General features: G+C 44.1%; 1 protein-coding gene across 1 annotated transcript in view; it reads left to right on the forward strand.

The window, feature by feature from the left end:
* The window catches only part of ATXN7 (ataxin 7), a 133,521-nt gene that overhangs the window by 95,498 nt on the left and 24,237 nt on the right, over positions 1–13,786 (forward strand). Inside the window, 3 exon segments of the mRNA XM_089919518.1 lie at positions 9,298–9,547; positions 11,582–11,841; positions 12,318–12,400. Of these exon segments, the coding sequence (XP_089775644.1) occupies positions 9,298–9,547; positions 11,582–11,841; positions 12,318–12,400 (593 nt within the window).

Here is a 13,786-nt window from a genome sequence, read left to right on the forward strand (position 1 = left end):
AAGTGAAGTATAAAGGCCACAAAACTATTGGGAAACAGCAATAAGGATGTGGCTTACAGACTAGCGCAGCACTCTGAGGCAGATGGTGCTGTCATTCCGTTGCACCTTGGACTTGCTGTTCCTCTTGGCCTCAGAGGACAGTGCTCCCTGAGGGGATTCCTGCACAGAAGTTTTCGTTTTAAAAAACAAACGAACAGAACAAAAACAGAGAACTCCTCTAGTTTGAGTTCTGCCAGGTTTCTTTTAATTTTCCCCCTCTCCCCTACCCTTTGTGTGTGTGTTAAAACTGGATTGGAGTGGTAAAGGCATAGCTTGTTTTTCTTAATACTTTTTGCATTTTGATGATAGCCTTGTATCTTTCATTAGAGAAAAACTGGGAACCAGACCCAAAACGTGACTAGAGAGGTGCTTGCGTAAGGACTGAGGGTGTCGATGCTTGACCTGTGCAAGGTGTTCACAAATTGGAAGGCTAAACTTAAAATGATAGATCGCTAAACGTGTGGGATGCTTTTTCCCCCAGCAGATAAAGGATTAAAGCAAAAGTAAATGGAGACTGATGGAGTTTTGGTTTTGGCTTTTGGTTTCTTCTCACATGTTGATACCTGAGGCGTGCCAACATTTCAAGTCAATGGGAGCGAATTCGGGGGAGATGCTGTGCGTCGCTCAGACCTGAGATCCTGTTTGTTTCAGGCAGGGTGAGTGCTTGCTGTACTCTGCCAGTATCATTTGGGTAACAGTGTGTGTCCCGAGGACAGCGGAGAGAGCTGCTTGTGACTGTTAGCAAAGTGGAAGTGTCAGCCAGCATGTCGTTCATTGCATGATATCCTGTAGCCAGACATGGTGACGGCAACATCACAGGGGTGGCGTAGTTTGGTGGCTGTGTTTTGCTCAAGGCGGTAACAGCCTTTCCCCCAAAGTTGTATTTGCTAAAAACATCTGTGTGTGTCTGTCTGAAATCATGATGATGACTCTCAGTTCAAAGTCTGCACCTTGAACAGGATAGGAAGGGCCCCCTTAAGGAAATGAACTGTTATTCAGACCATTCAATGTTCCTTAAACAAGATGCCTTATGACATCGATTATGAAGAAATGATATTCTCCCAACGGAGGTGATCAGTTGTTATACCATCCAGTATCCCCTCTTTTTCTCTATCATTCCATCTCCTTTAATAAAGTATTTGGAATTTTTAAAAGCCATTTTTTTCTAATGTTTGCACAGACCTACAAGTTGAGACAGCAGGGGAGGGCTACCTCCAGATATTCAGTAAGGTTTTCATATTTCTCACATACTTGAAAGCAAAGTTCAGAAAGAACAGTCCCCATGGGAAGAATTCCTGGCAAGAGGATTATCTGAGGTTGCCATATTTGTGGTCCTTTCTTAGCAACATTATTTACAATCCATTCACGCCTGTCCCTTCCCCCACCGGAGTTGGAGTCATTCTCCCTTGTAATCTGCCCTTTGTGATCTGTTCTCTTTCATCAGCTAGTGTGAATGGGAATGCTGCAGTGCCGCCCTGCCCAGAGACGTGGAAATGCCAAGGGACCTGGAATACTTTAGTGGGGCTTTTATTTCCGTCATAAAGCACTGACTTCAAGAGCTTGATAATTTGATTATAGACCTTGGCGAAAAGTTGTTTCAAGTGGCCCAAGTGCTGTAAATGACTCTCTCTTCTGCACTTTCCCCTCGTGTTTTAATTTAAAAACATTCTGCATTAGGGGGAGGAGAAATGCATTTGGCAGAAGTCGCCGTTGGAGACTAATTTGTTAGGGCAGCCAGTGTTGAAATCATCCTTTTCAGTTAAATCTCTCTAGTGGAAATGATGCCGAGTGCTTTGTGTAAAGACTTTTTTTTCTTCCTCACTGTTTTCCAGTGCCATTTGTAACCCACCTAAGCATGCTCTGAGGCTGCCTCGCGGCTCTGGTTTTGGCTTTTGGTGAACTGTCCTTTGAGGCACTGTGTGTCAGAGGTCAGCTCTGGATTCCACAACTTGAGATTTGAATGTTCCAGGGACAGTCCCACAGATTTGCTTCCTTTTTAGCATCAGACTACGCTTTGCTTGCTCTGGAGTAGTCCGGTCGAGTCCCTGGGGACCCTCCAGAAATTGGATCAAAGAAAAAGCAGATATAGGATTAAAAAAGAATATGTAATGACAAGGAGTGGAGTTGGATTGTGTTTGCAGGTGAGACACGTGAAAGTGCTTTTAGAAAAGAATAAGAACGTTCACAGGGAGAAGTTGACAGTGAGAGTCGTGAGGAGACACTATTAAATGCTTTATGTCCACACGTAGTCCACGGTGTGACTTTAAAAGTGTGTCAAGGGGCTGTCCTGGTGGCGCGGTGGTTGAGAGTCCGCCTGCCGATGCAGGGGACACGGGTTCGTGCCCCGGGCCGGGAAGATGCCACATGCCGCCGAGCGGCTGGGCCCGTGGGCCGTGGCCGCTGAGCCTGAGCGTCCGGAGCCTGTGCTCCGCAACGGGAGAGGCCACAGCGGTGAGAGGCCCGCGTACTGCAAAAACAAACAAACAACCTTGGCACACTTTTTTTTTTTTTTTTGCGGTACGCGGGCCTCTCACCGCTGTGGCCTCTCCCGTTGCGGAGCACAGGCTCCGGACGTGCAGGCTCAGCGGCCACGGCTCACGGGCCCAGCCGCTCTGCGGCATGTGGGATCCTCCCGGACCGGGGCACGAACCCGTGTCCCCTGCATCGGCAGGCGGACTCTCAACCACCGCGCCACCAGGGAAGCCCCCCCTTATTCATTTTTAATGAATTCTAAACGTTGTTCTTCCGAGCTCTTGACTGAGAAGAGCTTAGTATCTTCCTGGACTGGCATGTAAAGTAAATCTATAAACTAAGTCTCTACCACACTGGGGAAGGTAGAGTAAGTGGTTTTGGTTTGTTCTTCACTGATTTCTGTCTGCTTGGCCTTTCTCACTTGAGTCTGTAACTGGCATTACCTGGGCTAACAGGGGGCCTCTGTCTTACTCCCTCTGGAGTTCCCAGTACCTGGTCCACAGTCAGCCCTGGGCTGCAGGCTTTACAACTCTGTTACTTAATCCCAACAGCCCTGCAGGGTAGGATTGACAGATGAAGAGTCTGCCAAAGTAGATAGAGTCAGGTCTTTTCCCAGCGTCACCCAGCTACTTAGTGACAGAACAAGGGTTTGAACCCACATGTGTCTGACTCCAGCGTTCTTGCCCCTTCACGTGATCTTTTTTCAAAAAAAAAAAAAAAAAAGTTTTTTTGGTTTTACTTTGGATTCTATTCAAGCCCGTTAGTTAATCAAGACTGTGCCCAACAGCCTCTGCTGGGAAGGCAACCAGGACCAGGGCGTGACTGCAAGCATGCATAATGGTGTTGGTCTGTGGGGGCCGGCCAGCCTAATCCTATAGAACAGGTATTTCTGTTATAGGTATAGAACAGGTATAACTGCTCCTCCTCATGGGTTCTTTGTAGAGCATATCCATCTGGGAACTTTCTAAGTGATTCTTTTTAGCCAAGCCAGAAAGACAGCTCTGACTGGCACTTTGTACCAAAATTCACTCTTCAAACCATCTTTAATGTTTCCCTGCGGGAAAAAAAACAAATGCAACACTGGCTGACACCCATAGCTAATCTTTAGGATAGCAGCTTCCAAAATAGGAAGATTAAATCCACAACAGCCTGGGTTTCCCTTAAACAGATTCTGGATCCCCACCCCAAATTTACCAAAACTCTGTCTTAAACTTGTATGTTCCAACTGTGCCGCCCTTTGTGCTAATAGCCTGCATTTGCGGAGCACTTGGAAAGGTGACATATGCCGCAACCCTCACCATCACCCCTCTGCCTGCCTTTGGACCGTGCATTGTGGCCTGCTAATGACTCCGCTTAAGGTGGACTGTCATGTGGTCCCGCCTGGGCACTAGAGTCAGCCTGCCTGGGGTTGCATCCTGATCCTGCCTCTTCGCTAGCTGGGTGATGTTGGGCGACTGACCTGAGTCCTTTAAATGCTTGGCCTTCTCATCTGGAAAGTGGGGATCATGGCAATATCTGCTCTGTAGGAAGATGGTTAGGACTAAATGAGTCAATCCCTATACGTTTCGTAGCATGGTGCCTGGTGGGTGGTTTCTGCCCACTGACAGTAGTGACTGCTGTTGTTGCAGGTGAGACTTTCCATTAATCAGTTGCTGGGATCATAAAAGATTAGCAAAAGACTTAATAAGATACCAGAAAAGGGCTTGGAGTAAAAACAGTTTTGTGGGCTTTTCCGAGCTGTTAGCCATTCTGCCTGCTCTTGTGTGATGATCATTGAGCGTGGGACAAATTGATTCTATGCTCCCGAGTGATAATAGGCCTTGCATTATTTTGGCATGTGTGAAATTGAGGCCAGAACACCAAATGATCTGTCTCTTTTAAAAGTATGTATTTAATAAACAAGTAAACCATATTTGTTGTAGAAAAATTAAACATTGTGCAGAAGTTTTTCAAAAATAGACCTACAGCCCCAGGGATAACCACTTAAAAAAAGTTTGACAAATATTTTTCTAGATTTTTTTCAAGCATGAATGATTTGAAGTGACAGTGTGCTTTTGACTGCATTTTAGGTTTGTGTCCTAACTTTGACACTTACACATTATAAGTTATCTTTAGTTTTTTATTTCAAAGCAATGTATATGCCTTTAAAAGATCTAATTATTTGCTTTGAACTCCTTTTTGGTTTGTACCTAGGTGTCAACACTTACATATATATATTTTTAAGCCTCAGCGTGAATCCACAATTATAAGCCCAGTGTTCTTGGTTCCTTTCTATTTTGGAAGACTGAAAGCTGTCCTCTCCCCTGGCCACCTCGGAATCCTACCCTTGCCTGCAGTGGTATCACGTGCTCAAGCCACAAGGGAAGAAAGCCCGATGCATCCATCTCTTGCTCTGTCTCTTTCTCCCTGTCTCTGTTTCCAGATCTGTCTCCGTGGTCCCCCCCCCCCGCCCCCAACCCCAGCACTGCCACACATACACCACACACTCACCCGTGTCTGTCCTTCTGTCTCTGCTCTGTCTTTTCACTGTATCTGTGTTTGTCTGTCTGTTGGTCTGCCTGTCTCTCCTGCTTGCTGGAGCCATTCACAGTGCCCTGCTCATTCAGGGACAGAGTGTGCTTTCTCTGGGCTGGTGCCAGACCCTGGAGAGAGGAGTGCTTTGAAAACTCAACTTGGACTCCTCACCAAACCACACTTCAGTTATGCTTAGCATCTGGCCACCAGTTTGTCCACTTAATATAAGGTCCCTAACCCTACCCATAACTTGCCCGTTTCCCTTTTGATCTGGAAACAAACACTTTTTTAAAACTGGAAGCCCAGTTTAAAATCTTAAGAAAAATAGGGGCCCAGTGTGAAAGGTTGGGGAGAGTCCAACTCAACTATAATTTAATTTGTGTTTTCTTCTTTGCTTTCTCGTGAAGGGAAAGCCAAATGCCACCCTTTCCAGAGAATGAGTTACCAGACCATGATGTGAAGGAACAACTTAATTCAGCAGCATGACAAGGATTTGAGCTGGCACTTTTCAGCCAGAATCACAGTTACACACACACACACACACGCACGCACGCAGTCTGTTTCAAGTTCTAGTGAATGAAAGAAGTTCACATGATGGATTGCCATTCTTAGTTTTTAAATAGCTTTTATTGTTGTAGTAGAAAGTACAACTTTTCTGAAATGTTATTGATATATCAGCTGACCTTTAATGTTAGAAAGCTTTCACTCTTGATTTTCTAATGCAAAATCCCATATCAAAGAGTTAATAGACAACTCAGGAAAAAAAAAGCATTAACAGAAGAAAACAGGGAAAGTGGACTATGATGGGGATAGAAAATTGAAAGGACAGGGACTTCCCTGGTGGCCCAGTGGTTAGGACTCCGCGGTTGCACTTCAGGGGGCTCTGGTTCAATCCTTGGTCAGGGAACTAAGATCCCACATGCCACTCGGTGCAGCTAAAAAAAAGAGAAAGAAAAAATTGAAAGGGCAGACTGGAAGTTGCAGCCCGTTCTGCCATAAGACAGCACACATTCCTAAGAAATTACTGCATTATGCAAAATGACGTAATAAAAACCATAGGAGACTCATTAGAAAAATGGGATAATGGGCACAACACTCAAAACTTCATCAGTGACACCCAGGGAAAGATAGGAACCTAACAAGAATGGTAGCACAGTTTTATGTGTATTAAATGGCTTAAAAATACATAAATATTCATTCTAACATGACAGTTTTCCTTGAAAACAACCTGACATGTGCTTTTGCAGGTAGGTGTCGGAAGGGTTTCAGTTTGTAAGCTATTGTGAAGTGGTGGAAGGAAGATTATCTGATATCGAGGAAAAGGTGTAGCACCAGCTGTGTGGATGGTGTGGCTCCTAAGGTCCATGGTGAACTGAGGTGGATGGTGGATGTTTGGGGGCGGGGCGGGGGGGGTGGCTGGGCAGGCTGAGGGTGTGAGCTTTTATTCCCACGTGGCTCAGTTTAGCCAGGTGTGGTTTTCTGCATTTACCTAGTGCTTCTTGCAGATGAAATCTTGCAGAAGGAAATAGAAAAATTATTTTTGCTCAAATTGTTCCTTAGTAGATCAGTGACTTCGGAATAAGTTTACGTTTTCAAAAGAAGCATTACAAGTGAACTATGTTAAATTCGATTGAGAATTTTCTTTACATCATTTGATATCAGAGAAAATATATCACTTTTACTCTGAGACACCTGCTTGAGAATTCTGATACCCCCCAAATAGTAAAAAGAGTGTATTTCCTAGAAGTCAAAGTTTTGGTTGGAATTTTCCCCCCTCTTTGTACCACAGACATGGTAATTATTCCTTTAGTACACTGCCACTGGGGGTGATTTTTGTGGCTGAACATTTTAATTTAAATAATTTAATAATTTTAATGTATATCAGAGATATATATTACACACTTTTGAAACCTGTTGTTTTATAGATGCTATTGTTTTGGAAAACAATAAGAGTTCTGGAAAACACTGAGAGTGGTACCCTGCTTCACAAAGTTGGGCCATCTGAAAACAGATTGGGGGTAGTTTCAGGTTGCCCCTGATAGAGGGGCACTACTTACTGGTGATTAAGGGCTGGGGGACAGGAATTCTAACCACCCTGAAATCCTGTACAAGGATTGTTGTGTCCAAAATACCAATGCTGTCCCCGTGAAAGACTGGTGAGTATTAGATTAAGGAGGAGGAAGGAACAGTAGAGTTGATAATTTGAATAAAAGTGTTGAGTAAAAAATAGTATTTTATGTGTCTTTGGTAAGAATGATGAAAATAGTTTGCAGTTGAGGGAAGTTTGGAAAACACTAGTTGAGGACAAGTAGTAGCGGTGAACTTCATTTAACAAACCCTGGTATATAGTGCCACGTGCCTGGCAGTGTTCTCAGTGCCATAGAGATGGTAATTTACTCAGCTGTGGTTAATGGTTCCTGAGGCATTAGCCTCGTCTAGGGTAGGCTCTCACCATTGACTGCGCAGTGGAATCACACAGAAGAGCTTGTAAAAGTCTGGATGCCCAGGCCACAGAAAAATCAGAATCAGAATCTTTGAAGGTGGGACTGAGGCATCAGTATTTTTTAAGCTCATTAGATTATGCCGATGTGTAGCCAAGGCTGAGAACCACTGGTCTAGGACCATTTGAAAATCACTGTCTTCATAAGAAGAGCCGTACCAATCGGGCAAATGTTAATTGAAGGCCTGCTCTGTGCTGCCACGCTGCCAGGGGCAGATGACCGAGACAGGAAGCTCCACCATCCAAGGGAGTCGGCAGAACGGGAGACAGATTTTTACAGTCCTGGCTGACAAGTGCTGTTGCTTGAAAGTATATTCAGAGTGTTTTGGGATCACGGAAGAGAAGGAAGCTATTTTTTTTTTAAAAGAAAACCTCAGGTGCCAAATTTGGAAAATTATTAAACTTGTTATTTTAGCTTTCCCTCCCTCACACACTACTTTCATATCTGGGGCGGAAAAAAGCAGCAGGCACTTATAAATTACTATCAGTTTAGCCTTCCTAACCTGCTTGTAGCCTTTGTGTGGTCTAGTTGGAGAATTTGAATTCTGCCTGTAGATAGCATAATGATTTTGTCCTGGTGTAGAGCAGGCTCTTTAGTACCTCATACAGCGTCATTGAGCTATTGCCCTTCTGGGAATAAGTCAGCACAGCTTCACAGAGAGTCTCAGGACTGATTTAAAAGGACCTTTGGAAATAAATCCTTTACATGATGGTTGTAGTCAAATTGATTCTAATGTGCTTAATTTAAAAAATACTCATATAGCTTCCGTATTGTGATAAATAAATGTTGGATCACATACATTTTAAAACTTAAGAGTAAAGCAAACGTATTTTAAATTACAAGTTCAACTAAAGGCAACTACTGAAGCTACCAGCTTGAGGTACTTAAGTAGATAAAGTTACTAAGTAATTTACTTGTTTCCGATGGTAACATTCTTCAACAGGTCTCGATTTATTTAGTGTGGGTTGCCTTACTCTGAGAAAACCTGATTCTCTAGTGGATAGACTTACTTTCAGTTAAGCCTGAGTAGTCCTTACTTAACCATGAATTACTTCCTGGTATAAAAAGCAGGCTTAGCTATTTGTGGTATTTTTGTCTTGCGCCTGTGGCATCCTATGGTGTGAACAAGAGCTGTGCCATCTGTAGTCAAGTGAGATTATTTAAAAGGGGGGGGGGCGTTGGGAGTGGGGAGTGAAGTGATTCACTGGAAAATTTCAGCACAGATTCTTAGGGAACGATAAGATAACCCTAGAAACATTCTTATTTGGTGTCATATACTGGTGGGTAGTGACCAAAAAAAAAATTAAGGTACAACTTGTTTCTTAACATTTTGCTGTTTTGAAAATTGGAGAGGTACTATGCTAGAAAGGAAGAAAGAATTCCGTGCAGTGTCAATTAGCAGAGCTCTGCAGACGAATGAATACTTTTCCCCTCTCTGACTGCAAGTTGCAGTGAGGTTCATTTCTAAAATGCAAAACCCACTCTTCTCAGGGTTAGAATGTCTGTTTCCTAATGGTTGTCTATGTATGATAAACCTCTTCATGCCGAGACGTTTCCTAAGCAGAAGGACCAGTTCCTAGAATCCAGAATAAGTCTGTGGGGTCTAGATAAGCCATTTCTGAAAGCTGCTGAGTTTAATATATTTTCACTTAGTGACACGTATTTGAACCTAAATGTGTTGATTTCCAGGGACTCCCGCAGGGTTCCATTGGAGACTTGCCTGAAACAGTGTCTTCCCCCCCCCCCCCGCCCCTTTTGTGTTCCTTTTCAGAAAGAAGACATAGCTCATCCAGCAAGCCTTCTTTGGCCGTTCCTCCCACTTCAGTATTTTCCTTCTTCCCTTCTCTGTCCAAAAGCAAAGGAGGCAGTGGAAGTGGAAGCAGCCGTTCTTCCAGTGGAGGTGTTCTAAGTGCATCCTCGTTAAGTTCCAAGTTGTTGAAATCGCCCAAAGAGAAACTGCAGCTCAGGGGGAACAGGCCAATGCATCCCATTCAGCAAAATAGAGTCCCCCATGGTAGAATGTGAGTATGGCCCAGAGGGTTCTTAAAGCTCACCTGCCAGAAGTGGAACTGTGTACACAAGTAGCATCTGAGAGTGTACGTGGATAATGTGAAAGAGAGCCCACTTTGGGGAAAATTCAAATATATGTTGTTGTTTCTTTTTGTTTCCCTATTATACCTTGGGAGACTTTATAGAGTCATAATAGCAATAATAATACTTATCTGTTGATCCTTTCTTGTGTGCCAGCTATTGAAATTTAGCTAAGTGTATTGTCATTTACTTATCACAACAACCCTTTGAAATAGGTATTGCTGTTATCTCCATTTTCTGGGTAAGGAGAGGGGGAAGCGTGATAAGATTGAAGAACTTTAGCCACGGGCCCCTCAGGTCAAACAGGCCTGGGGTTCAAATCCCGCCTCTATCATTTCCTAGCTGAGGGGCCTGGCCAAGGCCCTGTTTATCTCAGAGTCTGAGATAACGGCCCCTGTGCAGGGTTAGTGGGGGTGGTAGGATTCATGTATTAGACTCAAGCACCTGGCTAGTGTCCGGCCCACAGGAGACCTTAAAGGAACGGATGCTGGTGCCGCCGCTGAGGATGACAGTAGGAATAAAAAGGTGAAGAGATCCCCAGAAGCTGTTCTAGGATTTTCTGGGGCCTGCACAGCAAATAGGGAAGCAGTGCTTCCTCCCACCCCCAGTCTTGGGTTCACATCCAAGCCCTGATGAGGGGAGAGTGGAAGAAGTTCACACTACCAGGCAAGGCCTTGACGAGCTTCCCTGGTGGGCCTGTAGGCTGGCAGGCTCTTTGTGGGTGACATGAGGGAGCAGCCGTGCACTCCTGTGGAAATATGTCTTGCCCCATCACGGCATGCTTCGGCCTTGGTGGCAGGTGGCTTTTCCCTGGCCTGCCTCCCTTGCGGAGGGTATGCCACACATCGCAGTCCCAAGGTCTGATAACCTGGTTAATCTTCGGGCAACGGCCAGCACCTGCTCTTGCGCACGGGCCTTGCCAGCTGGGAGAGGCCGTGGCATCTTGCAGTGTCTCTGCTGCTCTCGGGCTGTTCCAGGTACAGCTGTTTGGTGCTATTTGTCCTGGTTGTTAAGCCCGCAGCCTCTGCTCATCTGTCAGAAGTGCAAGTACAGGAAGCTTGGCTTTCATTCCTGGAGCTGTCAGAGAGCCAAAGAAAACGCCAGTACAGTGTGTAAGCCATTCGCCCGCTTACCAGCTGTTCGAGCACTGACGCCACTGGGCAAAGTGTATAAAACCTCATCAGTCCAAATCTTCTTTATTTGTAGCTGGGCTTTAGACGGGGACCAGGCTAACTGTTAGCTTCGTACCAACATTTGCCACCCAAATGACAGTATCAGTAAGATTCCAGAAAAAAGTCAGTTCTTGGTTAGCGATACAGGTATTCAGTGCTCACCAGCTGAGTGTCAGGCACTAAGATTCCAGGCTGCTATAGAGAAACCTTTTTCAGGGACTGGAGAATTACCACTTCACAGACACATCGTATCCTAATTAAACATTGGTCTTCCTCATTGACAGAGGCAGAGAGCCTCTTCTTGGAGATACATTGTTAGGCACATTTGAGTTCTTCCAAGTCCTTAGTGACATTTCTTGGAAATGTTCTCTAATTTCAGTTGTTCTTTTCTCTGCTCACTCATTTTACTTTATTTTGATGGATCATTTCTTAAAAATGACAGCTCTCAAAAGATATCTTCTAAAGGTCCTGCAGTAGTCTTTGGTCCTTTTAGACCTTTTCATATTTTGCTTCTTGCAGGAATTACATTGGGTAACGGGAATGACGATAGACCAGGTAAATTTGATGGTTCCTCTGGAGCTTTCTGCCTCTCCAGAAGGGCTTACAGACTGAGTAAAAGCCTTACTGAGTTTTCTGCGTAGCCCTAACAAATTTTCGTAATGTACCTTTGGGAGCCTAGCTCTGCGTGGTGCACAGGTAGACCCAGGCTCTGCCCTCGTCCCTCTGGCTCACCAGTCACCCTGGGCTGCTGGGGCACTCAGGTGCTGGTGTTCTCACTTCCCCCTACGACAGCATGACGCCCTCTGTCAAAGTGGAAAAGATTCCTCCGAAGATGGATGGCACACTACTGAAATCTGCAGTAGGGCCAGCCTGTCCTGCTGCTGTGAGTTCCTCAGTCAAGCCTGGCCTTAACTGCCCCTCAATACCAAAGCCAACCTTGCCTTCGCCTGGACAGATTCTGAATGGCAAAGGGCTTCCTGCACCGCCTACGCTGGAAAAGAAGTCAGAAGATAACTCCAATAACAGGAAATTTTTAAATAAGAGATTATCAGGTAACTTCACATTTTCTCTCAGTATTCCTTTCTGTATTAATTGGGCATTCCTGGGAGAGCAAATCAACCGTTTTCTGTAAGTCCTTTTTTTAAAACTGGCCAACTTCAGCTTAAGGATGAAGTTCCTTAAGTAGTGTCTTTGAGCTCTTCATTCTTGGTTTTAAAGTGCACGCGTGTGGGTAGGTGACGTAAAAGTCGCTTTCTGGTGGTGTATTCCTAAATGGAGTAATGAGTAATGCTGGCTTAAACAGTCTCTTTCCTGTCATCTGGTGGCGGAAGTCCCCACTCTCTTAGAGATGTCATGGCTTTTTTGTGGCGCTCGTACATTGTGTATTTTATATTTATTGATAATGCGGTAGATTTGCTTCAAGTTATAATTGATCTGAGATAGGAGAATCTCAGATTTCTCCTATTTTCTTATTTTCAAAATAAATGAAGCAGCGTTTGACATTGTAATGTCTGTGTGCTTTTGACAGAAAGGGAGTTTGATCCTGACATCCACTGTGGGGTCATCGATCTCGACACCAAGAAGCCCTGCACCCGATCTTTGACATGCAAGGTAGGGGGGCTCCTGGGCAGAGCCCGATGCTCCAGGAAGCTTGGGGACCTGGGCTGCACAGCACTGCGCCCCAAGCGTCTCTCACTCACAGGGCATCTGCTCTGAGGATTGTTCTGAATTTTTAAGTGGGGGAATGACTCCGTTTTGATGAAGAACGCCTCAAGTTCAGAAAACGTGGAGCCTGTTGTTATAAACTGCTATCTTAAGAGAGGTTTTGCCTTCAGTGAGCCTTACTGTATGCAGGGGAATGGTGTTTTTTCCCTAATCAATCTGTTATTTTCAAAGCCTTTTAATATTTCCTCATAGAAATTTAATTTGAGAGGCTCCCCTTTACTGTGGTTTAAATTGTACTGACTTGGAATGAGTCCAGACATTTCCTTTGCATATATGTGAATATTCTTAAAATGTTTGTGTTATCTCTGGTTCTTCAGTTTTACAGCTACTTTAAAAATATCTGTGACTTTGAGATAGCTTTATTTTTTTAGTTCTAAAAAAATTACTAGGTACCACATAATCTAATGTATATGTAAAACCCAAGAAAATGTAAAGATTCCCCCTTTCTATCCTGAGTTTTCCTTTGAAATGCCAGTATGCTAGTGAGAAGGCGGTATATTTGCTATAAAATAAGGGTTGACATGGGGGTGGCCTCTGGCTTCAGTAGACCCCCTTCATAAATGAGCATATATGCTTATGTCCCCAGCCACCGTGCAGAAGGGTTCAAAAAGTATTAAGAATCATTGCCTTGAAGTAATTTTAAAACACTTGTTTGGAGGAGGAGGAGGTTAAAAATTATAAAAATTAGTGTTGTTCTCTAAAAATTAATAAAATTTTTGATGTATTATTTTAAGTTTTACCAAAGATGATGTTTGAATAAAGAAATCCAGACTCCACTCCAGCCCTAAACAGTAGAGGAATGTTAAAATCTTCAGAGACGGGAAATGTTATTTCTCGGTAGTTCTTATTTTAATTTCAATTTCTAATTTAATTTTAGCGTGTGGATTTTATCTTGCAACAATGGTACTGAATCTTGTGAGGAACTAGGTTGGTCAAAAGCACCTTTAAATACCTAATTTTTAAAGAATTATGGATTCTCTTCCCAGAGGAAGACATATATACACATATGTATTCTGAATTTTGCATTTTATTTCAGAGGTAGATGGTCATCCCCACTCCAATTGCACCATTGAATCTCTAGGTTAAAAACTCCTCAGGACAGATTGCTTTGTTTTATATAATATTAACTGAACACATCGAGTGGTGCGTTGTTTGACGGTAGCCAGTTGAGCTCTGTAGAATCATGTCCTGTTCAGCTGCCCCTGAGGGAACTTGTGAGTGTGTGCCTCAGCCCTGCTCCACGCCAAGTCACACTGCCAACCCCTCTCTGCT

The sequence above is a fragment of the Delphinapterus leucas genome, chromosome 10 (genome assembly GCF_059928025.1).
Source record: "Delphinapterus leucas isolate spDelLeu-1000000601 "Yukka" chromosome 10, BTC_Dleu_Yukka2, whole genome shotgun sequence".
NCBI lineage: Eukaryota > Metazoa > Chordata > Mammalia > Artiodactyla > Monodontidae > Delphinapterus > Delphinapterus leucas.